At 40.7% G+C, this 25,347-nt stretch overlaps 3 protein-coding genes across 8 annotated transcripts in view; 2 read left to right on the forward strand and 1 right to left on the reverse strand.

Annotated features, from left to right (window-relative positions):
- Window positions 1-4,934: 4,934 nt before the first annotated feature.
- RAB9A (RAB9A, member RAS oncogene family) lies at window positions 4,935-15,198 on the forward strand. Of its 4 annotated transcripts, none has more exons than XM_066176842.1 (3): window positions 4,941-5,022; window positions 8,232-8,319; window positions 13,014-15,198. In XM_066176842.1, the coding sequence occupies exon 3, from the start codon at window positions 13,048-13,050 to the stop codon at window positions 13,651-13,653; it is 606 nt and encodes a 201-aa protein (XP_066032939.1). In that variant the 5' UTR covers window positions 4,941-5,022; window positions 8,232-8,319; window positions 13,014-13,047; the 3' UTR covers window positions 13,654-15,198. The 4 variants fall into 4 exon arrangements, with proteins under 4 accessions (XP_066032941.1, XP_066032939.1, XP_066032938.1 ...); XM_066176841.1 differs by having other exon boundaries at window positions 4,943-5,031; XM_066176844.1 differs by lacking the exon at window positions 8,232-8,319 and having other exon boundaries at window positions 4,935-5,022.
- Window positions 9,045-23,492, reverse strand: TRAPPC2 (trafficking protein particle complex subunit 2). 3 transcript variants are annotated; one of them, XM_066176847.1, is made up of 6 exons: window positions 23,388-23,492; window positions 22,464-22,573; window positions 20,729-20,877; window positions 19,887-19,968; window positions 18,930-19,045; window positions 9,045-9,168 (listed from the first exon to the last, which is right to left on the reverse strand). In XM_066176847.1, the coding sequence occupies exons 2-5, from the start codon at window positions 22,554-22,556 to the stop codon at window positions 18,947-18,949; spliced, it is 423 nt and encodes a 140-aa protein (XP_066032944.1). In that variant the 5' UTR covers window positions 22,557-22,573; window positions 23,388-23,492; the 3' UTR covers window positions 9,045-9,168; window positions 18,930-18,946. The 3 variants fall into 3 exon arrangements, with proteins under 3 accessions (XP_066032944.1, XP_066032943.1, XP_066032942.1); XM_066176846.1 differs by lacking the exon at window positions 9,045-9,168 and adding an exon at window positions 17,628-18,796; XM_066176845.1 differs by lacking the exon at window positions 9,045-9,168 and having other exon boundaries at window positions 17,628-19,045; window positions 23,388-23,491.
- A 14-nt stretch (window positions 23,493-23,506) lies between these two features.
- OFD1 (OFD1 centriole and centriolar satellite protein) overlaps window positions 23,507-25,347 on the forward strand; it is a 29,755-nt gene continuing 27,914 nt past the window's right edge. Inside the window, exons 1-2 of the mRNA XM_066176832.1 lie at window positions 23,507-23,590; window positions 23,726-23,827. Of these exons, the coding sequence (XP_066032929.1) occupies window positions 23,732-23,827 (96 nt within the window). The 5' untranslated portion in view covers window positions 23,507-23,590; window positions 23,726-23,731. The remainder of the gene's footprint in view (window positions 23,591-23,725; window positions 23,828-25,347) is intronic.

Consider the following 25,347-nt stretch of genomic DNA (forward strand, 5'->3'; position numbering starts at 1 on the left):
TTTAGGCCAGACCCCCAGTGTTCAACTGTGTAACTAAGGAGTTACCATCTGGCCTTCCTTCCCAGCCCTTCCTTGTGTGCTGGAATTGATGCTTACCAGTAGTCCTGCGTAAGTGGCAGTACTTTTGTGTAAAGTATTATTGTTAGTTTTCAATGAAACTACAGGAAAGCAAACACTCCTGTTTTAGTGGATCACAGCAAGCACAGGATTGTGTGCAGTCATTTTGAAGGTCATGGTCCTGTTGAGGAGAGCTTTGTGCCAGCATTGTGCTGTGTCAGAACACCATGTAGCAGAAGACTTTATTTTAGCTGTGAACAGCGTATAAATAATTTCTGCCTGCAGTTGGTTTTGAAGCCATTCCAGTAATGTAGAGCTCATCCAAGTTTTATCTTGGCAAAATGAAATATTACAAGTCATGGAGCGTGTTTCTAACAGAATATAGTTCAATGGTAAAATTTCTATATGTAACACGGACTACATTTGTAACAATACATAATTTTCTTTTGAACTCCCCATCACTAAATGTGTAACTGCGGGCCTAAAGTATTCGACTAAGATTATATGCTTTGTCTCTAAATGTCTTTAAAAGCCAACTTGCAACTACATAGTATGTACAGCAGCAGTGGAGTGCAGATCACTGAAGTACAGGGAGTAGAGTCCAGAAACAAAACAAAAGCTATGAAAAGTGAGATTTTTTTATATTGTAGAAATCTTTTTTTTTTTTTTTTTCAGTTCATTCCAGATGAGAAAAAGATCTCTGAACTTTTTTAAGCAGAGACAAATAATTTGGATATGATGTTTAGTATGTCTGTGCTGCTATGCCCACAAGGAGTGTGTCATTAGAGGTGATCCCCACAAACGTAGTACAAATATATGCTGAACAAGGCTAAAGTTGTATTTGTCTCCACAGGATTTTCCAGAAATGCTGTAAATTCAATTCCTCCTTGAATCCTGTGATGTAACAGCAGCAATAAGGTCTTAAACATAAATTACCCTCAAAGATCAAGCAGCCTGTAGCTGCAGAACTTGTGATACGTATCTTAAGAAGATGAGGGCTGAATTAACAATGAATTTCACACAATTTTCAATGTAAAAACAAAGAGACTATTCTATATCTGAAGTGCTCTATTAATTGTAGTCAATGTCGCTCCCTTAACACCAGTAACAAAACTCCTGGTTCCTAGAGATCCCCTGCCAGATCCACTTCCATCTGTTCTGTCGAGTGCCTTTTCTATCTGTCAAATGCCTCTTACTGTGCACTTTTTAGGGAGGTACTTAGCTGCCATTTGTTGTTTATAACTCTTTCTTCTTTTCAAAACCAGAAGGAAATTTATGCTGTTTATTTTTCATTTAAAATGTGTTCCTTTCCTTCTGCTGTGCTATCTACATTTGCTACTAAAGCAGAGAACTGCAACTCTTTAAACAGAAAAAAAAAAACCAAAAAACAGCTCTTTTTGTGCCAAGGAGGAAAGTTAGCTGGTAACAGGCTGTGGTTAAGGAGCAAATATGTTGAATTACAGTCCTTCAGGGTGTAACAGCCCAATTCACTGCCTGCCTGGAAGATAAGGAAAGAAACAAGAGCACTTTGATAATTTCTTGGATTGCTTGGGAGCTGGCCTGCTGCATTCTGGTATTAACAGAGCCATAAAGGCAGATGACTTCATATCCCCTTATTTTGTACTCCTGTAATTCAGCCAAGAGGTGACAAAGTCATGTTTAACTGAGGCCATGTCATCACTTGCCAAGATAGAACATAGTCTCCTTGCCAGCTACAGATGGTAAAAAGTATTATTCACAAGCTCTTATTTATTATAAGAGAGCTTTGCTGATGCAGAGCTTCCCCCTACTCACACAAAAAAGTTGCCCTTTATTTGCCATTGGATGTTTTTTGTGCTGTTCTCTGACATGGCATAATAACACTTCATGAATACACCTCTGTGAATAAAATCCTTAATGTGCAAAGTCAGCTTTCAGATGAAGGTCCATGTGAGGGAGCAGAAAGGGTGGGTTGCTGCACAGGGGGAGGCGAGCCAGGGGTGGATGGTGGGTGACAAGGCATGCAGGGGCAGTGGCTTCAATTGAAAGGGTCTGGCAGCACCCAAACAAGAGCAAGGCAGGTTTGGTGACAATAATCTTCCAAAACTCCGGTGAGAACCAGGCAAGTCTGGCGCCGTGCTGTTGGATGGAGATTGGTGCACAAGGTGGGGTGCAGGAACACCTGTCTGTAGGCTTGTACAGTGACTGAGCCTAAATGGGGCTTGTGCTGGCAGTGGGAATCTGAGGCAGCCTCCCCCACCAGCACTGCCCCAGCCTTGCTGCCCCACCTCACTGGGATGGTCAAACAGCGGCCTTGGACAGGGGCAGCCCCACAGGAGCCACCACTGGGACCCTGCCTGCCTGCCTGCCTGCAGAATTTAAACAGGAGTGATTTTGGTGCACTCGTTTCAAACTGCGTCCTAGCTGGGGATGTTCTTCTGTCTGACCTCAGGACTGGCAGGTGTTCTTCATATGACCAGCCCTATCAGAGGCATTATTTGTTCTACAATTTGTGTTCTGTAGCAACTGCTGGGTTTGTTACACACATGGTATGTAACAGTGGACACAGGGAAAAGGGCCATCAGTTCCTGATCCTCAAGCACTCATGCATGTGTATTAACCATGAGAGTAACCCTATGATCCTCCATTATGCCTATAAAATCATAAGCATAGTAGCTGTGGTTACACCATGGTTCTTTTCTGTTTTCATATATGTTCCCATGTAAAGGAAATAAAAATACATCTTATCTGAGAAGTTCAAGAATTGTGTTTCTAAATAGAACTTGAAAAAATGAGGTATCTGGACGAGCTGAAGAACTAGGTTGAAGTGGATCCTCATGAGGATCAATGAGGCCAAGTACAAGATGCTGTACTTGGGTCAGGGAAACCCCTGGATTCAATATAGGCTGGAAGTTGAATGGATTGAGAACAGCTCTGAGGAGAAGGACTTGGGGGTGCTGGTGGATGAGAGGCTGGACCTGAGCTGGTAATGTGAACTTGTAGCCCGGAAAGAAGCAAAAGCAGCGTGGGCGGGAGGTTTAGGGAGGTGGTTCTGCTCCTCTGCTTTGCACTCTTGAGACTCCACCTGCAGTCCTGCATCCAGCTCTGGGGTCTCCAGGACAGGAAGGACTTGGACCTGTTGGAGCAGATCCAGAGGAGGCCTACCAAGATGATCAGAGGGCTGGAGCACCACTTCTGTGGAGAAAGGATGAGACAGCTAGGGTGGTTCAGCCTGGCAAAGAGAAGACTGTGAAGACCTCATTGAAGCCTTCCAGGACCTAACAAGGGGCTTATATGAAAGATGGGGACAGACTTTAGTAGGGCCTGTTCCAGTAGGATGAGAAAGAAGCACAGATCCAGACTGGACATACTGACTATATTCAGGCTAGGAATTCGGTTTTTTACAACAAAGGTGATGAAACCTTGTAACAAGTTGCTCAGATTGATGGTGGCAGGGCTCTGAGCAATCTCTAGTTGAAGATGTCCCTGCTCATTGCAGGGTGGTTGGACTAGATGATGTTTAAAGGTCTCTTCCAAGCCAAACTGTCCTGTAATTCTAAATTTCCTCACATGTATCCAATGTGTTTCAAAACAAAATCCAGTGTTGTTCCGAAACAAAAACATGATAGCTTCTCCCCAAAAGGTATTAACTGCAAAACAGAGTAATTATTTCCTCCACATCTAAATGCAGTTTTTTCTTCTTTATAAATCATAAAATAATGCCATAACTGATCAGAACTTATATACCTTAGAATTACCATAATTTAAAGTCTACTTTCCTACCTCTCCAGCACATATTTGTATTTTATTCTAGAATTGGATGAAAGCATGGTCCAGGAAAAAAAAAAAAAAAAACACTTAAAAAATTTTGAAGTCCATCTTTGTTATATAAAAATGGGTCTGGTATCATCAGATTTGCCTCTAGCATGGCCTGCCTTTCAATAATTATGTTCCTGTCAGTAGGAGACATCTCCTTTTGATGATACTGAGATCTTGTTTTCCATTCCTTGGGCCATGTTGATGTCTGAGCCAAAACAAGACAACTCTACAAGTGGCAATTCCAGTCTGATTGCATCTTCCTTATGATCAGAAGCATGTGATGACTGCTTGAGCTAATGGGTGTACTTATGCCTGTCATCACCTATTCCTCCTCATTGTGTGGGAACCTCTTTAATTTCTTGGTTTTTTTTGGTTTTTTTTTTCATTTTAATTATACTTTACTCTCGTGGGGAAGTTTGTAAGAGCACAGAAAAGGCTCTTATCCCTCTCCTTTAGCTTTTCCCCCCTGTGATCTTGTTTAAACAGTCAAATTGATGTTATTCTGAATTATTACATGAAAAAAGAAGTGTCTGGCTACTTTTTAAGAATAACGTGCTTTGTATTTCGATGAATTCCTTCATTGACACAAGCACAGTTTTAAATGTTTCTACTTGCAAAGCGAAGCTGCTTTACAATTGTGCGTTTGCATACCTGGGGACCTTAGTGTGAAGCACAATGAGACTACTTCTTTAATAAATAACTCTGACCGGCAAATACTTTGTAAAGGCATTTTCGGGCATAATAATGCAGGGCATTCTAGAACAAGTGGAAAGTGTTATCTTTTCCAGTGGAACGCTGTCAGAAGGCGCACGATAATAACAGATGAGAGATTGCCCTCGATGGGCCTTCCCACCCCTGGTCTGGCTGTGGGCACGATCGCCTTGTTCCCGCTCTTCCCGCGCCTTCCCGCCGGTCCGGGCTCAGCAGCTCCCCCCGTTCCCGTGGGGGCGTGGCCTCTGCCCGGTGGGCGGGGCCTGTGCCACGTGGTTCCCGATCCCGCCCCCCGGCCCGTCCGCCATGTTCGTTCCTTCCGCAGGGCCCGGTGGCGGTGGCGCAGCCCGGGACCGGCACTGGCGGCAGGAGCGCTCACAGCCCCTTCCCGCGGGCAGGGATCGGCCTCCCCAGCGCGCCCGGGAGCGGCGGCAGTTCCCTTCCCGCGGTCTGAAGGCGAGTCAGGTTGCGTTATTTTCCTTTCCGTCGTTGCCGCGTTCCCCGCTCGCTTCCCCGCCGCCGTCCGGTATCCCAGGCGCGCTCCCCGGTGTTCCCTGGCGAAGCCTCCGGGGAGCGGGAGGGCAGCCTCGGCCGGGCCCGCGGGGGGAGAGGGCCCCGGACGCTCCGCAGAGCCGGTGCGGGTGGCGGGGAATGTGGCGTGACCCGGGATCCCGTGACTCCGGGCAGGCGGTGGCTCCTTTGGGAAGCTGCTCCAGCCGGCGCGTTGCAGGTCGTCGACCTCGCAGCGCTTCTTCCTCACGTCTGGGAGAGATCCCTGGTCTGTCAGGGCGAAACTCGGCTTCGTACCTGTGTCCTCAACACGAGTCAGACTGGGGGCGGAAGAAATATTAAAGCTCCTTTTCCTCGTTGCTGTGCGCCTGGAACGGGCTGCCCGGGAGGTGGTGGAGTCACCGTGCCTGGAGGTGTTTACGGAACGACTGGACGTAGCACTGGGTGCCGTGGGCTAGTGTTCGGCCCTGGGTTGGTCTCGGTGATCTCAGAGGTTTTTTCCAACCCAGTGGGTTCTGTGCAGGAGAGGGGCGCCTGCTCAGCGCGCCCTTGGGTTTCAGTTCGTCTTTCCTGGAGCAGTGACTCGGCTGAGCCCGTCGGCAGGGCCGGGGAGTTCCCGGCGGCGGCAGGTGGCTCTGCGGACTCAGGTGTGGGCCGGGATAGGGATGGGCCAGGACTGGGAGTCGCTTACGTCTGGGTGGTTAATGGGCTGCTCTTAGTGTAAGTAAATACGTGTTACGTATAACTTGGGCAAAACAATTGAGTGGATAACAGAATAGTGCAAGAAAATCAGTTTCAAGAACCTCCATTAGTGGCCTTTACAGCAAGCATTTAAGTTTTATTAACTTGGGTGGGACAGTCAATAGGGAACTTCTTGGCTAAGTTTTTGTTCAGGAATTGAAATGCTTGTCTGCAGATAACTGTCATGCAGCCTCCCATCCTTCCATGTTGTTTTCCTTCTTGTCCACAATAATTTACAGCTACCCTAAATAAGCATGTGGGTTTTATTTGTCTTTACTTTTAAAGGCTTGTGCAACACTGAAGTTGTCAGTGCTTGCTTTTTTTAGAGCAAGGGTGGCTGTGTGTGACTGGGTTTTTTTGGGGGGGGGTTTTTCAAAGTGTTTTTCCATGACTTTTAGTAGTTTCAGAGGTAACAAGCTGTAATGGCAGACTGGAGGGAAAGCAGACATACCCAAAATAAATCCAAAACCTGTTTTTCACTTTTATTTTCAGAGAAACTAAACCAAGGGATGGTACAGCTATATCTACGTTTTGTACCAACGTTAAATTTATAATGAACTGTTACTTTTCTCTGTCTTCATTCAGGTTGTATGGAGCTGAATTTGCTGTCTTAATTTTAGTAAAGGCTCTTCCATAAAATTAAAAAGAAAGTGTGTATTCAAACAAACAAACAACAACAAAAAGCCCCCTGCTCTTGCCGTCCTTGTTTTGCTTTTGAGTGTTTAAACATCTTCCCTTTCCTTAAATTGAAAATATGTGTTGCAGAGGGTCAAATAAGATTCTTAGTTTTCAAGATTTGTTTTATTTTGTGTCAATATGGTGGTAAATTCTGAGAAACAGATCTTCCAGCTCCTTAGTGTTGGAATTTTACATAAACGTTTCACAATGAATAAAAAACTTCTCAGCAAAAAGGCTTGTAAAAAGTCCTTAGGGTTTGTTGTTTTTTTGTTGTTGTTGTTGTTTTTTTTTAAATAGTGTTCATTCTCCTCTGTGTTTTGTTTTCATTCTCAGCAGAGCAGACAAGTGTGTTGGCCTGGTACAGTGTAACCCACTTAATGCCTTAGGGATGGGCTTTCGTCACAGGAGTTATACTGGGAAGAATATGAATGTACAAGGTAGCCTTGTACCAATAGAGGCTGCTATTACTAAAATTCCCTGAAGGAAAAGGGAAACTAATGCAAGGGAGGAAGATGAGCACATTTGGGTATAAATAATTGCTGGATAAGTGATTGAAAGAGTGGAAGCAGTAATAGAGAAGTAGCTTGCAAGGAGAATGTCAAATAGCTCAGGCATTGTTAGCAATGTTGGACCAGGAGCAGCAGCACTGAAGAGTGTTTTGAACTTGGCTGAAAGTAATAGAATATTTAAGTTGGAAGATGTTTAACTGTGAACTGCTGAGAAATGTCAACTCTGATTAAATCTGAATCTGAAGTTTGCTCGTTCTGCTTGAATTTGGGGAATGAGGTTGGAGGTGAAGGTTAGGCTTATGCAAGATTAAACTGGCAGAAATATAAATGTAGGTATTTCTCCTGACAAATTTTGCTGACTGACTTTGTGTCTAGCTAGAAGTTAGAATTAATGAAGTGAATCTGACAGTAGGTACTGGAATGATTTAATGATCCAAGGGTTATGTGAACTTCAGGATTCCTTCCCTTGGACACTGGTTCTTTCATAGTCCTGAGTCATGCCAGGCCACTGTTTGAACTAGAATTCTGAGCTTCAAAGGAGTCAAAAGCAACCTTACAAAGAAACCCCCAAATACAACTTTTTTTGGTTGTAAAAAGAATGGCATCAGCTGAATAACAGTTCATTTTGGGTTGGGTTCATATAAGAAATTACAAGTAAATTCTAGTGGTATTCTAGTGTTAAATCAAGCCTGTCTGGGCTGCTTACAACTAGAGGCAGTTTTAGATAGTCTGTGTTTTCTTTTGGGTAGATGTTTAATAATTTGCTGACAGGTTATCTTCATAGTGCAGTGGTGAAATCACAGATTCAGGAAGTAAGACTTGCAAGGAGATTAGGACCTTGGTGGGTCGAGCTGTGTGACTGAAGGGCTTCCAGGCAGCTGACAAGTGACTGTCAGTAAAGAGGTGTTCCTGATCCACAGCTCTCACGTCAATGCCCCATGGAGGGAGGGAGGGGAGGGTCAGTTTGGAGGCTGAATAATGTCTCTGCTTGTAACACGTTCAAAAGTACAAAGCCTGTAGCATCTTGACTTCAAATCTAATTGTTTTCCGTTGAATTGAGAAAAAAAGTTTTTCAGGTCAAGCATGCTTGTGGCCTCTGATGCACTTAAAAAGCATTTTTGTGCCACTTAATTGACCAGGGTATAAACCACTACCTCCCAAATAGAAGAACTAGGATTGGCTAAGGGGAGAAAAGTGTGAAAATGTGCTTCTGTCCTTTCTTTTCAGATTTTTGGAAACTTGCAGAGCTGCTATAGGCAACAAGTTTAACCACTGTAGTGATTGAGGGCTGAGAAATGTAAAACCTCCACAAACAGTAAGTTTTGAATACTGTGTAGTTTTGGATTGTGCCCTTTCTGCTGCAACTCTCATAGTTCTTGGGACTTCTTTTCAGACATTTCACAGAGAAGCAATTAATGTCGTTCTTTGATGGGCTGCTGTAACTAAGAAACTACGTTTTCTATGTTAGCCTGACATTGTTGTCAAATGCTTTGTTTGTGTGAAAAAAAAACCCAACTACTAATGAGGGAGAGAGTTTACATTTCTGTTCAAAGGCAAGTGTTTTTTTCAGTCAAAATACTTGCAGTGTTGTGCCTTTTTAAACTTCTAATCTGATTCCAGTGGCTTAACAAAATATGGTGGCTTAGTAAATAAAATTGTGAATAAGCTTCAAAACTGAAATGGATGTGCTTATGTGTGTAAATTTGAAGGTAGGAAGTTGTGAAACGTGGTCAGTGTTACGCTTGTAGAGCTGCTAATTCTGCTTGTCCATAACTTTAGTATTTTTTCTTAAATCAAAGATGACCCCTTTTCTCAATAAATCTTGGCTGATAGCACATTAGATTGTAAGTAAACTTGATTACTTACTGTTGGGAACAAAGCTGAGTTGGTTTTACATTCAGCAGCTTCAGTTAAAGGACAGTGTGCTACATACCCTCAAGAGAACCTTTAGGTTTAGTCTTGGTTTTGTAGAGCAGTTGGTTCATCAGTGACCACTGAATGACCATGATAACTGAAACAAATTTTCTTGCCTGTTTCCAAGTTAGAAACTAAATACAAGTAGAGAAGTAATTGTCTGGAAATTAGAAGTGCCCCTTACATCTGTTTCTTCAAAGATGCTGGGTAGTTCAGTGGTGGTATTACAATAGATCCAGGTTTTGGTGCCCTATTAAAAAAGAAAAAGGGAGGTGAGATTTCAGTTGCTATGTGTCTATTTTTGATTGGGTTTTTAATGGTGGGCTGCAGTGGCTGGTACCAGTGTGGGAAAAATGAAACTGTAAATGGGTCCAATTGCCTTGGTTTGCTTAACAGTTTATGTGGGGTTTGCAGCTTGCTGACATTACAGATACAATGCAGTTACTGTGTTGGCTAGCATTGTTCTTCCACAGAACTTGAGTTCAGTGTTTGTCTTCAGCCCTCAGTACACTGGTGTGAGCAGGTTCTCCTTAATCTATGAACTTACTTTTACAGTGAAAAGGACAAATTCCTAAACTTGAGTTTACATGTTGCTGCTATGGTTTTCTAGACCAAGCATCTTGCTTTTCTTTGAGTGCTGCCTCAGAACCTAAGCAAGAGAGGTATTTGCACTCAAAATAAAGACAGATATTAAGCTGATGTGTGGAAGTAAGACAGTCTAGACAGACTGGACAAAGCAGTGATATTTCACTAAGCTTTGCAGGACTGGATTTTGTAATGCAAACTGACTTCTTCTGAGGTTGCTTAGCTTTTTGTCTTTCGTTGTGACAGCAGATATTTGGACTGATAGTGGAAATATTTGACTTGCAATTCATTTTACTGTTTAAAAGGGACATCCTGAAAGGCCACAGTTAATTTACTTTTTTGTGTTCAGGTATATGATCATGTTATAAATTACATTTAGTAGAAAACATTCCCTGCTTTTAACAGGACTATTGAACTCAGTGATTTAAGCTCGGTAATCCTTCTAAGTGAGAGGAAGCAATTCAGAAATGGTTATCAAAATGAACCAGACTGGGGCTGCTTTTTATTTATTTTCTCTGACTTTCTTTGAATATTGAAATTATTGAAGAGCATGAGGGAAAATTATTCCTGTTACAGGCTCTTTGTCTATTAGGTTGAGATTACTTCTACGTTAACTAATTGTGTGACTCACTAAGAAATAATTGGAGCAAACAGTTACATGTAATTCTATACTGTCTTGTAATTCCTGATGCTGGGTAAAACAATCAGATGCACATTAGGAATTAAGCTTTTGTTTTGTTTTCAGATGATGAGTGATGATTTAAACTGAAACATTAAGATAGCAAATCTTCAGAAACATCATATTATATGTTCACCATCCCTTCCAAAAACATTGTCAAAATGCACATTATACAGATAAATTGTATAATGGGAGAAACAACTTTAATTCTTGTAGTGTCTTAAGTATTTTATCATTATTTTATTTGTTGGAGTGTTAAGGTTTCATAACATTAGAAAAAACAATTACAAAAATTGAGCTCTTTAAAAATCTTATTTAAAGGTGCGTAATCAGAAAAAAACTGCAGCAGTCTACTGTTCTGAAAAATACCACTGGTTCAGCAGATACCCCAAAAACATGTTACCAGTGCAATTGCAGATGAGTCCCTTATATAGTAATAAAATTGTAAATATATAAAGTCTTTGCTACTTTCAAACAAAAACACTTGTTAATACTTTTAAACATGCTTCTTTGGTGCTTCAGATACAGCTTGTCAGCACAGATTAAAATGACTGAACGTATATTCCATTATTTTGGATTAAAAACTTTACAAAATCTTAATTCTAGCCTAGCATGATAGCCGTGGAAACTGAATGTCCTGAAATGGAACACTGCTTGCAACATCACAGAAGACTCTCTGTAGCTTTTGTGTGAAAGGACCAATTTAGTCCACTTCTAATAGTTTGTGGTTGGTCTGTAATTGTCTGCCCAGTAAAACTAATTTTATGGTCATCATTCCTCACTGGAATGGCCTACATAGTTGAAATTGTGCAAATTAACTTTGCAGGTTCTAAATGCGCAAAGTAGTAGATACTGTTAACACTTTCCTTATGTGTACTTTGTTTAAAATGTGGCCTTGTGGACTATTTCATGATAATAACTGCCATTGATAAAAATACAGATGCTAAAGAAACGAGTGCATAGTACCAGTCAGAACTACTTAAGCCAGTTTTTTATGCACATTGTGTCCTTCAGGGAACTTCTGATTTCTGCAGGATTGGAAAAATAAATTGTAACTTGTTCCCTGTGCTGGTAGGGAGAACATTCAGTACCCTCTGTTCCTGTGAAAGCATTATTTATTAAGAAGCAGCTCCTGTCTATTGATGTAGAAAGTGGAGACATAAATAAATACACTGGATCGTTTTCAAGAGTTAAGCGTAAACCTGCAACTCTTATGCAAGTAGTCCAGTGACACTAATAAGGCTTTTCACATGCACTACAATGTATGTGTTCATAACCTGAGCCATAGCCTTTATCTCACAGCTCTCTGAAGGGTAAAGGAACCATCTTCTTGTAGATTCTAAACAGTTTTGATATCACACAAACATGTACAGAATTATGGTTTTATAAATGTTGTTAATTATGCAGTATGAATGAATTAAATTACTTGCTCTGAACAAATTTTTAATGGAAGCAATCAGTTCCTTGTGTTTTGACCTTTTTTAGTGTTGAGGCTTCAGACTACTCCTTCTGTCTTACTGTGGATTGTGTCTAGCAAATAAATATTCAAAGATGGAGAGTCACTGATAAAAAAAATTCCTGAAATTTCTTGCTCCTACTGTAGGCCTTGGTTGTAAGGCAGCACAGAGTCATATGACTCTCACGCCAGCTTGTATCAGGTACTAATTCTACAGCCACACTGTGGGTGATGTATATGCCAGTAATGCTAATTACAACTAGAAAGACCACATTCCTTCCTTCAAAGAAAGAGAGGGACTAGGCAGTTTATGACCCATTTCCATTTTAAATAGATGCTATTTTCAGAGAAGCCTGTTTGGGCTGAAGCCCAAACTATCAGGCAGGTTTAGGAACACAGTTCTCCTCATACAGGAACTTCAGTTTCACAATGAAACTTTACCCCCAAGCAATTAAAACACCATTTTTCATTATTAGATGACACTACAGTTGTGAGGGCAAAGGTTGGGTACAAAGCACTAATGAGCAAACTACTTTAGTGGTAAAGGAGTTTTTATTTATTTATTTATTTTTAAGTCTGACAGTTTTAAAAAGTTTTCTTTCGTGTCACTAATTTGCCATCCCCATGCTGGCAGCCACACTATTCACTAGCACTTCCAGAATTTTTGACAGTTTTACTATGGGAAGTTGACACTTCCTAACTGAACTGTCATTGTAGGCTTGGGCTTGGTATGTGACATTTTGAGAATCATTGAAGTAGCAACAGAAAAGTTTCTTTTGTGGTAGTTTTAATAGTATTCCATTCATCGGTGCTGTTCTGCAAGGAGTGAACTATAAACTATTGAATGCTCATCTAAATAAAATAACAGCATTTGTATTTGTTCCATAGAGAACTGTGTTCCTAGTGCATTGGTTTAAAAAATAACTTTGGTAATAAAACACAGCACTGAAGTGACTATTTTGAGGCACACGGTCTGTAATATTCTCTTGCTCCGCTTTCTTCCATGAACCTTTTCCAGTGAACGTAGATGAATTGTAGCACTCGTTGAATGTGATGTGATACTTCTTCAGCACAAAGAGGGGGTGGTTTGAAGGGTTTGGGGGTTTTAAAGAGTTTTAAGTGACAGACCGATAATTTATGCAGCATACTGCTTAGATGCAGACTGCAGTCTGTGGAAGAGACACCTCTTAAATTTGGTATTCTTGAATGGGTATTCTTACTGGAGTGTATCTACAGTTCACCTGTTTAGTGGAGTCCTATTTTTGTACATGAAACTTCATGTTGGTGGAATTAAAACACATTCTAGAAGTTTATGTGTGGAATATTAGCTGCTCACAACTATTTTCCTTTTTAATGACTTCCTTAATCTTTACAGGTCTAGGAAGCCAGGAGGATCTTTTCCTGTAACAATGGCAGCAAAATCATCACTCCTCAAAGTAATACTGCTGGGAGATGGTGGAGTTGGGAAGAGTTCCCTTATGAACAGATACGTCACCAACAAGTTTGATGCACAGCTGTTTCATACAATAGGTGTGGAATTCTTAAATAAAGAGTTGGAAGTCGATGGACATTTTGTTACAATGCAGATATGGGACACAGCAGGTCAGGAACGGTTTAGGAGCTTGCGGACTCCTTTCTATAGAGGTTCTGACTGTTGCCTGCTAACCTTCAGCGTGGATGACTCTCAAAGCTTCCAAAACTTAAGCAACTGGAAGAAAGAATTCATTTATTATGCAGATGTCAAGGAGCCTGAAAGTTTTCCATTTGTGATACTGGGTAACAAAGTTGATATTGATGAACGGCAGGTATCTACAGAAGAAGCCCAAGACTGGTGCAGGAATAATGGCAACCATCCCTATTTTGAAACCAGTGCAAAAGATGCCACTAATGTTGCAGCAGCCTTTGAAGAAGCTGTTAGAAGAGTTCTGGCCTCTGAAGATAGATCAGATCACTTTATTCAAACAGATACAGTAAACCTCCATCGGAAACCAAAACCCAGTTCGTCTTGTTGTTGACTTAAATTTCTCTTTTTGCCAAATCACTGTTGACTAGCTTGCTCTGTACAAGAATGGGGAAGGTGTAGTAGATAGAATAACAAATCGGTTTCATTCTAACATTAATATCGTAATATTCTGCTGCTTTCATGGGGGAGAAAATGAAAAATCTCTATTCATGAGTGACCCATTATTGAATTAGTGATGCTTTCTGTTTAGGAAGACAACAAGTAAAAGAATGTAATTTGCCAACTTTATTCAAATGATAAATACTTGGAATATAATTAAAACTTGAAAGTTCTAGAAGCACTACTTTGGAGAAGCTGTTCTGGAATTCAGGCGCAAAGATACTTTTATATGTGTATATTTTTATGAAATCGGCATTCCACTTTTGTTTCATTAGATGTCAAGTTTCTTAACAATGCTAAGTATTAAACTTCAGTCTCACTACATTCCTTTTGCTGTGAGTGGTACTTCATCTCTAATGTGGTTATTATAAGTTAATATAAATTATGTCCAGGTCTTCTAAAGGCCTAATGTTGCTGTAATTTGTGTAGGTTTTTAAATAGGAAATAAGTTTCCTATGTATTCCATGTCCATTTCTTCCCATCTACTATTCTGATGCTGCACTAATTTTTCCAGCGGTTTAATGCAGAATACTGATCATTTTTAAAATTGTGTCTCTTTGCCTTAAGTCCATTTAGCATGTTTCTGATCAATAAGGTGAAAAATCTGAGTAACTGAAGTATAACCATTTTTTGGAAAAATAAATTCTTTATTCAGTCAGCTTTAAGAGCCCTTGAAAGGATCCACATTGTGACAGTTTTTTAGGAAAACTCCTTGTGTACAGCCTTAGAAGTTCCAAACTTGTTGTTCATGTTAACCTGAGCTATGAATGTGTTTACCAGTAATATCTGCACTGTGATATTAAGGATTGGCAATATGTAGAGAACTCAGGAAGCCCTTGACTTACAGTAGATTCTGACAGCTTTCAGCCCTAATACAGGTATATAACTATAAATAGTGTTTGAGCTGAATTTGAGCTGATTTAATAACATCCTTATTAAAATTGCTATTTTAGAATATGGACTTGTACATTTAAGAGATAATGTCTTTTATATTACTGAATTAATTTCATAATGATCAACAGGAGCAAATTCCGTATTTATTGGACAGTCTTTTTTGCAGTCAGGCAGACAAAACTTCAGGTGTTTTTGAGGCTTTCAGGTGCAATTTAAGTGGTAGGATACTTGTATGAGAAATTGTTCAATGTTGGCTCTCAGAGTGATCGCTGTCCTTGCAATAGCAAAATTGCTAGTGCACTGTTGCTTCCATCTGTAATCTGACTGCTAATTGGTACACATACACATGTGGTCTGAGAAAGGAAGTCTGAGGCTGCAGGACAGGCCAAGTTATTCATTAAACAACTGCTTTCTGTACAGCAATTTTTTGTTTCAATGGAAAAGCCTTTCTTGAGACAACATTACCAGCAGGCATTTTACCTTGAAAATATCTGATCAATCTGTACCAGGTGTAATTATTTGGAAGTAAAGCTTGCAAAAACAATCTCTCCTTGTTGCTTTTAGTACACTTTTCTGAATGTATTTTATTCTTGCTTGAACCTGTCCAGAACATCTTTACTCTGCAGATCTGCTATTACTGCTTAAAAGTGCCATATTTTGTCTTTAGTGTATTCCTAATTCTGATTCATTCTTGCAGTCCTGCATCTGCACCAACAGAACTGTGTTTTAAATTTCAATCCCTGAGCAGTTACATATAGGCTGAACTGCTACATATGTTTAATTTCTAGTCAATGAATGAAAAGATCTGTGAAAAAAATCTTAGCTAAATCCTTCTTAATCTCAGGATGAGAGAGCAGAATCTTTAGAAATGAAGATTGCTTGTGGTATGGGCTACTAAGCTAGTGACATGAAATTGTTGTAAAAAACTACCTTATTACTTAAAGCTTCCTTTAACATTCATTTTAGCAGAGATTAAGGTTCAAACAAAACAGGAACTGAAGATACTGTGACTACAGTACTATAGATACCATTCAAGTAAGATGGCTAAAAGGAAAAAATGAAAGATGAGAACCACTGTGGTCTTTCTTGTGCCCAGGCATCTCTGTTTTCCCATCTGTTCCCTTTCCATTTAACATCATGGTTACCAAGCTTCCATCTGAGAAGCAGGTTTAATAAAGTTAAAACATAATCCCATAGAAGTGTATTTATTACTCATGCCCTGGGAGCTGCTGTACCACAACTGTACACTAATCACAAAGGTGGCCAGTAAAGATAAAAAGGCGTGTACATGCTGTAGTAAATAAGACAGTATAGGAATTAGGTTTAGGTCAGGAATTGGTCTCAGGGAGAAACTACTGAGTGCTTACAGAATCAAAAACCTTCTGACAAGCAGTTATAGGTGACAGGTATAAAAGCATAATGCTTAATAACACATTAATTTCTGTACTTTGTAAAGCTAGGTATCATTCCATATGGATGTAAGGTAGGCATTTGTGGCTTATGTTTCACTTCACTGATTTGCTTCAAAAGCTAACACTTCAAATATTACAGGGTCCTGTTAGCAGTATTTGGAGCGCTGTAGAGTGAGAGAGTATACTGTATAACATGTATGCAAAGTTCCAGGTGTCCTTTAAAATGAGGAGAAAAAACTATTGTTGTGGCAGGTTGGTGGGACTGCTGAAAGCTGTGCTTGTTACAGGGCAGAATGGGAAGGAACAGCATAGCAAACTGTATCAATGCTTATGTAAGCTGCTTTAACAGCTGCTCCATACCTCAAATGGATCTTTATGTCACCTGACAGGTTACCTAAACAGTAATAGAACGTTGTAGAAAGTGGAGACTGAGTTGCATTTCCACCCCAGATTTACTAAGGTTGATTCACATTAGCTTGTGCTAATGTTCTCATCTCCTTACGCTTGATTTTTGAATGACTGAGGGTAATTCTAGTTCCTTTAACTCAAACTTCTTATTGCCTTTACTGCATAATGCAGATTATTTCTGTTTTCTCATACTGCAACAGACTTTGTTTTGAATTCTTAAGCCCTGAGGTTAGGAACATAATCCTTGCAAAGGAGGTGTTTCTTCACTGAGAAACTGTTACTGAAGCATGCTGGAAGTACAGCCTTCAGACCTAGAGCAGATTTGTGACTTCAGTTGACAAGGTAATTTTCACCCATCACTTCAGCTAGTGGTCTTTCAGCTTACTGTGAAGAGTCACAAACTAAAGCATAAACAAGTGTTTGTCCATGTACGGAGAACTTGGAGCTGCCTCGCCAAGGCCTTCAGAGTTCTGTCACAAGACAATGCTCCTGAACCACAAACTATGACAAAGGTGATGAGTTAGGACATAATTCTTCCATTCCTGGCCAGTAACATAAAGCCTAGGTGGACCTGAGTCTGCATTTCCCGTCTACGATTCCTATATTCAGAGGAAAGAGGGAAAGATATAGGGGAGGCATAAGAACAGGCCCCATTTGGCTAACTGCCTACAGAAATCAGGCAAGAGAGAAAATGCTTTCATTTTACTTAATGTCCTATTGCAGCAGCAAATGCAATTATAAAAAATGTAGCTTCTAAAGTGGTAGAAACTGTTAGCACTAATCCTTCATATTGGCCGAGCCTTTTCTTTCTGCTAAGTATATGATTATTTAAGTATTTCCTCAGTGAATCTTAACTGTTAGTATTTTTCCAGCCATTGTGCTACGGGGAGGAGGCAGAAAATTACTGCAGCTCAGTGGCTCCTTATCTCATGATCAAGAATGCTTTACCTCAAGTGTGTTTCTGTTATTTCCATGTATACAGGAAAAAAAAATTGATTTATATAAAATTCCATGACATTATCAAAGTGCTGTACAATGCAGTTTGTATACAATAACATTCAAAGACAAGGATTCCCATCTTCACTGGTCACCCCACCAGTTACTGTGGTTACCTGGTTTTCTTCTAAATCACTTCAAGTACACTCAACAGGCATCCATACTACATCATTCCATGTTTTATTTAAGGTAAATACTGCAAACTTTTTTTCATGTTCTTTTTTCTCATGGAACATTTTACAGTGACAGCTTAGCAGTAAGTGCGGAAATAATGACTGACTATACATTTATGGCACATACACATGTGGTCCCCTTAATTGTACAGACTATGCAAAATACTTCTTAGAACAGCATGCCACTTCCTTTGGAAATTACTTCTCAGGCATTTAAAAAAAAAGTACAAGAAGATAACTCATACAGATTTGCTGCAAAAAGGAACAGAATACTTAAGACTGTAAACACAGGCAAAGTATGAGATACATACATGCCAAATGATCTATTTAAAAATTACTGGTTTGGAATGATGATAAGTTCTGCAAAATGGTTCCTAAAACATTTACAATGGAATAGGAACCAGACAGGCCAAATGATGCCTTTCTGAAACCTCAGCAAATACAGTTTCATGGTTCAAAGATCCTCCTCTAATTTTTTTTAAAAAAAGAACGTTTCAGCACTTGCAGAAGTAATGGGAAAAAAACATGGGTTTAAACATGTAAATTTAGTTTGGGGTTTTTTCATGTGTGAATTAGAATTAACGTCAGGACAGGTCTGGCTGTTCTGGTCTACTTTATTCACTGATGAAACAATGCAGCTAAATGTGTGTTGCACTAAATACATAGAAAAATTGAAATTACACACTTCTAAACTTAAAGGGTTTTCCTCTTGAAGTACTGGAGACAGCTTTTCTGATCTATCCATTTTTTATTGAGCACTTTATATACATACAATTACACATTAATAAATAGAGGCTTGATTTACTACCACAAAGTGTAATGTTAGTCTGGTTAGTCTGCAGAGTGAGTTCTCTACTGAAGGAATACAAATAGGAAAGTTTATAATAAAATTAAGCACTTAGGCCAAACAGTCAAGAATTCCCTTTTGCTCATATTAAACCAGATGACTGGTGACAGCTTTTGCATTTAGGTCTCATTTCCTCCCACCCTGTGTCAGAGGCTTACACTTTGCATATGCATTAACACATAATGTCTCAGTTTCTTCTTTTGTACCTCAGCAGCCTCTGACAGTTTAAAACTTTGTTTTCATACCACGTAAAAGGAAACTTCTTGAGATACACATTTTTAACCAGAGAAGCTTGGCTGTTCTGATCTATATCGGCAAAAGAAAAAGCTGCTTCAGCATCCAATCAGTTAGTCTTCAGAAGGTGAATATAAAACATGCAGGGAACTAACCAGACGAAGTACAGTTCAAACAATCAGGAAAGTAGGGAAAAAGCACTCACTCAGGAAATTTATTTATTCAGCTTAAAAGGTGTTTCTTCCCAAGGAACTGGACTTTCCTTTCAAAGGCAGTGGATCGAATAGGAGTATTGAGTTCATAAAATGGATTCATTGCAAACTGGGGAAAGAAGAAAAACTCATCAGTAAGCACAATGCCCAGCCGTGGAAAATGTCACTTCAGGTGACATCTACTACTAGCTTTCAGCCTATTTAGTGCCACTAAGAGCACAGACCTCCTAAACAGTCCTTGCTTTCCAGGCCCTTGCATTCTCCCCATACATGTGCAGAGTCATCCCCTAGCACCAGCTCATCAGAACAAACACATCACACTGGTGGAAATTAGGATTGAGTGCCCATGGGAGGCTGAGATGGTGATGCTTCCCATGACTGTTTACCATGACCCCCATCTAGTGGAAGAACCCACCAGGATTTGAGAACCAGGGCTATGTGTTCTGAGAGCAAACCTACCAGGCTCTGTAGAACAGTCCTTTCATTATCATTGTTAATGACACCATACTACCACAAAATGCATCACAAGAAGTTGCCCCACAAGTTCTCTGCTGCCGCCTCACCGCTGCAGTTGTTCAAGGCCAGGTTGGCTGGGGCTTTGACCAATGTGGTCTAGTGGAAAGTGTCCCTGCCCATGGCAGGGTAGTTGTAACTAGATGGTTTTTAAGGTCCCTTCCTACCCCAACCACTCTTACGTATTCTACAAAAAATCACTGGACTAAAGTGAAGAAGTCTAAAACAGCACAGTTTATAACAATTTCAAAAAATCTATTCTGTTTAATGGAAAATATGGCCTTTGTGTCACACGTTACCAGCTCTGGCTGATGTGGACTGCAGGGGTGCTTATACAGGCCCCCAGAAAAAAACATGCTAATACAGCCGTGCCTGAGCATGAAGAGCAGAACACACTTAAAAGCAGTGCAGCAAGACCATAAAAAATGAGTTCTTACCTTTATATACAACTCATATACATCAGTAAAGAAGTTCTTGATTCCATCTTCTTGCCTTACATCATGAAGCATTATAAATCTCATATGTGCAGTAATTAAGGAGAACAAAACTTTTACAAAGAAAAGAGACATTATCCTGAGATGAGCATTTACACCTAATTTAACATATACCAAAAATGTTTAGCTGTACATGAAGTAGCAGTGAACTCATAAGAGGAAGCATTTAAAGAAGTAATTGAATCAATGAAATTTGGAAAGCATTACCTTTGTATTTTAACATCCCCCTATATGAAAATAATCACCTCTCTATCCAAGGTTGTTCTTTTTAAAACAATGTAATTCTGACTGTGGATGATGCTCTTGCACCTCTGCCCTGTGCCATGTAAAGTTAAAATACCATTCAATGTTACTTGCTACGTTGAACAATTGTTTCACAACAAACAGTTCTAGGACTACCTGTCCATAGTATGGAGCCTTGGCACTGCATTGTCACCACTGGAGTGACTCACACCAGGCATGTTCACTGCCACTTCTCCTCTCCAGCATGGTCAAAGGGGTGGGAACAGACAATCACACAAGCTTGCTCGGAGCCTCTCATACCTCTTTACTCCATGTGAGCACCACATTTCATTATGCTATTTTGGCTCCTACAAAGGTAAAAATCTACCTTTCCAACTGTTCCCAGCTGCTGTGCCTCCCAACATAGTTCTTCCTGAAGCTGATGACTCTAACAATAATAGTGAATAGCCAGAGAAATCTGTTCCAAACTCACTTTATCTAACTTGCCTGCTTCTGGGAAAAGGCTTTTCTTATATAAATATAAGGAAAGAGAATAGGGAAGGATATGTCCAGCTGTGACAAAAGCAGAAACAAACCATTCATTGAACTTGTCCACAGTCTTCAAATACATGTTGTTAGAAAGCCACATGTTCTCATCCACGAGGTCTAGAGCAGCATGGGCAATGAATTGGTTGAGATGGCGATGATCATCCTAATGCATTTCCAGAAGACAGCAGATTAGTAATTCAGTGAAAGGTATGAAATATAAATAGCAATGTTATCCCGTAATTAGATGAAACTAGCATATGTTGTCATGATGTTTGGTTTCAGGGGAGAAAAGAGTTCATAATAAAAAGATCATCACAAAACCAGTCCTGAGAGCAACAAAATCAGCAAAGCCTGTATTACATCTCAGGAATGAGCTAAAGCATGAATTCTTTTGTTTACTGATGGGCAAACTCCCACCCCTAACTTATTTGACAATAGAGGCCCTCATATGTCTTTTTCTCTTCTTTCTGTTTTTGTGATATTTACATAGCATACATAAAATGTAGCATTTTCTGGACTATAACATTTCAGTGAAATTTGGTGGAAATTGACCCATTGGTTACAATGCATAAAAGCTGGGGGACAGATGGGGAAAGGAGAGATACAGAGGTCAGGTATGCTGATAAAATCACCTAAAGATTCTGGTTTTCTCACATTGTTTGCCTAGAAACAGGATTGATTTATTGGTTTTGGAGTCTTCTTTTTTCTAAAACCTAGTGCAGAAAAACATCCTACAACTAGTATTAAATATATGCCTGCAGATGTAAATTGCATCTCTTCCTATAATAAACACGAGAGTGATCACAGTGTTTGGCCCCTGTATTTTGTAGACAATCTAGAACACCAGAGGACATCTGCCAAGAAGAGATACAGGACAAAACCACACTGGAAGCTTTTATTAGACTGGAAAAGTAAGTAGTTTTGTACTGTTTCTCATAGTAACAGGATGCTGTTACTGTCACTGTCACCTCTCAGTTTTTCCCTCAAATCACCTTTTACACATCCTCACACAAAGTCTAGTCTGAGTAGCCTTATTTATGATCTTTTATGGGACATCACTTCAAAACTGAGATGACGCCATGCAGTTCCAATCAGTGACAGCGTATACTTCCATTTTTGCATATACTCACAGATCCATGCACTTTTATACTGAAGTCTATTTTTTTCTGTGATGTAATGCCACTTATAGATAGATAGATTTGTTCTTTTCCCACTGGAAACACTACTTATTGAGTGGTATTACATTTCTCACATTTTCAAATTCTTTATTTATCAATATAAAATTTTAGCTTTCCTTACTTAAAAGCAAGTATGACTAATGAAGATGATTAAACATGAGGTATTTTATAGCATAAAGAACAAAGGGCTGAATACAGCTTTCAAATTTATGTTTCTTACTTTATTACTGTATACAAATGTCTTTAAAGTAAGTGGTATTAAACAATGAACAGCTATTATAAAACCGTTGCACACTAAGAGAAATTACCAAAGCAAAACTAAGATACATATTCTGTAACATACAGCAGGGAATATTTAAGGAAGCTGTGTTTTGTGAAGAACTAGTATAACCTGGCAAAGATTTTTTAAGAGATTTGGGAAATCCAGAGTTCTACTCCCTATGACAAAATTTCTGTTAAAAAATCCACATAAAACAGTAGACACTACTTTTAAAAACATGCCGGTCGTGCTTTGAAGACATTGTAAAATTAGAAAAGAATGACAGAGTGTCACAGAAAGGAAAACACACACCTTCGACTCTACTTTTCCAGGAGGCAGAAATTCCATTTCAAATATGGGATTATCATGATGACCAACTATCACGAAGTAGAAACTTCCAGACATTCTTCAAAACAACGCTCCTTACAGGAAAAGACAAAAAAGCTGATGAGTCTATTTACAAACTCTTGCCAAAAAAAGAGTTACAAAAATCCATGTAGAAGAGCTCCTAAAAATCAGCCAATGTGCTTCCATTCATATTTACCAGAGGCTAAAGAGAGATAAGCATTTAAGTATGCACATCAAGAGGATGGGCCCGAGCTCTTCTTGGAGCAGCCGGCCTCCAGGATGAGAAACAACGGGCAGAAACTGATGGCCAGGCAGTTCCACCTGGACTCGAGGAATATTTGTTGTGCCTGTGACTGAGCACTGAGACTCCCCAGAGAGGCTGGAGTTATTCCAGAACTGTCTGCACACAATCCTGTGCCCTGTGCTCCAGGACGACCCTTGCTTGAGCAGGCTGGGCCAGATGCCTGTGTTCCCTCCCAACCTGACAGATTCTGGGGGAGCCGGAGAATATCCTTGGAAAGTGGACCCGGAAGTGAATCTAGGTACCTAAAACTAACTCCTGCCCTGCTCACCGATGATTTACCCCCCGGGAGCCCCCAGTCACCCGGACACGGCGGTCCCAGGCCGTGGAGCGCTGCACCCGCCTCCGAGGACGCTCCTCGCGTGTCTCCCCGGGCCCCGCTCCCAGGCAGCAGAAGGGAAGGGCGGCGGGCGGCTCCTCCCCGGCACACGGCGGCCGTGGGACAATCCCACGGCTCCATCCCCGGGCGCTCCGGAGGTGCCCGGAAAGGCCGACATCCCCAGCGGGGCCCGCCGCACAGGGGGAGAAGGAGGAGGGGATGGAGAAGAGTCCCGGCCCGCAGGGTCCCGCCCGAGCCCGCCGCCTACCCTGCGCCGCGCCCCGTCCGCCCCAGCCCGCGGCCGCCGGAAGCGCCGCGCTGCGCCCGCCCCATCCGGCGCCACCGTGACGCCTCAGCGGCCGCCGCCGCCCGGACCAGCCTTGCCCTGCCCTGCCCTGCCCTGCCCTGTCTTATCTTATCCTGCCCTGCCCCACCGTGCCCGGCCCCGCTCCTCGGCCCCGGCGGTCTCCCGTGGGTAGCGGGAGGCTGCCCCGGGAAAGCCGGAGCAGGCTGAGGGGAGGCGAGGACGGCCAGAGCGCTCGGCCTCTCGCTGGCTGTGGGTCGAGCTGCGAGTCAGTAATGCCCATTTTTGTTTCGGTGTTATAGGTCGGGATGGCTTCGGTTGAAAGGGAGACATTGTCCCAAGAGGAACTCCGGAAAAGGCTGTATCAGACTTTTAAGAGCCGGGGCGTACTGGACACACTTAAGGTGTGCTTTGTTTTCAGCAGGTACTGGCTGTGATCCTCTGTGCTGCTTCAACACAGAGAGCCCTAAAAGCCATGCCGAGTACAAGTGTCTCGTTCTCTCCACAAAGTATTGTTTTTGCCACAGCGTAATTAGTATTTGGGGTGGGGATGGAGTGTGTTGTGTTTGGGGTTTTTCCCCCTTTATGCGAGGTTCTCTCTAAACAGAATGGCTTTTCATTATGCCTTGGCCTCGGAGTGTTTTTCAGGAAGGTTGAAAGCCTTTATTAGGTCTTTGAAAATACCCATGCTTGAAAAAAGAAGTCAAGCAGGCGACAGAAAAATAGATTACAATATAAAATAGGAAAGGATCTCTCAGGTTGCAGGGTGTGTTTATTACCTGTGATAAGTAAGCATGTTATTTGAATAATGCTTCTAAAATACTGCAATCCTCTTTTAAAACTATTTGAGCTGTTTTGTCCCTGTCTGCTTGTTCAGGAAGATGTGTTAGGAAAAAAATCAGGATCAATATTTCAAAAATATCACTGATAATCCTATAGCTGAGAAGTTCCTGTTCAAGACAACTTGTTTCTGCGTTACTGATTTCCATATCAAGTTTGCAATGCTCGAACCATTTCTTGTTTGACTTAACTAATATTCTATCAGATGGCTCTCTGTTTAAGTCAAATTTTCTGCTTTGTTTTACTTGTTTAGAAAGTTATTTCTGCCTTCCTTTTCTGTACTAGGGATAGGGATTTAGCCCTGTGCTTTCCACCTTCACTTTTCCACAAGATGTATAAGAGGTTGCTGTTCTTGATTGTTTTTGAGACATCATCACCTCTATTAAAGTTGGTTGAAACTGGACAGGTTCAGAAATTAATAAGGAAATCAGTTTTATTCAGTTGTGTTTGAGAGTTGAACTCAGTGATCCTTTCCAACTCAGAATATTCTGTAGTTCTGGAATTTTGTTGTCAGCCTAATTTCTCTTGAAGGCCATGCTAAAATACCAGGCTAGTCTGATGATCTGGCTTTGTTAAGTTTTAGTAATTATTTTGTCGCAATTTTTGGTAACACACTGCCTTTTTATTCGGTTGTGTTGCTGTTGCATACCTGCTGCAGAAAGCTTAAATCACTGTTTGTGTCAGGATCTTTTCCTGTACACCATTTGTATAAACAATTTGTATAACTGTATAATGAAAATAATTATTTCTTTCTTTTACAGAAGGGAGATCTTCTGATTTTAGGTTACTTTTTTCCTCTGTTGTAACTCACAGAATGTGAATGTATTTTAAAAATGCCATTTCATTATTATTAGTGCCTGTAGGTCTCTTTGGTTAGTACTCTTTTGCTTCCCTACTAAATAATTGATATTAAAGTCATTAAATATTCTTTGTGTTTTGCCATCTACTTTTGTGATGGGATAAGTGGCTTCTTGATATGAGACTCAAAAGAGGACCAGTGAGGGTTCCAAGAGCATCTGAAACAGAGACCACATCAGTAAGGCTTTATTTAAACCAAAGCGAAGGAAAACAGGAAAGCAGTTAT

This window comes from Chamaea fasciata, unplaced genomic scaffold, assembly GCF_029207755.1.
Source record: "Chamaea fasciata isolate MVZ Bird 193981 ecotype frontalis unplaced genomic scaffold, bChaFas1.0.hap1 SCAF_2, whole genome shotgun sequence".
Lineage (NCBI taxonomy): Eukaryota > Metazoa > Chordata > Aves > Passeriformes > Sylviidae > Chamaea > Chamaea fasciata.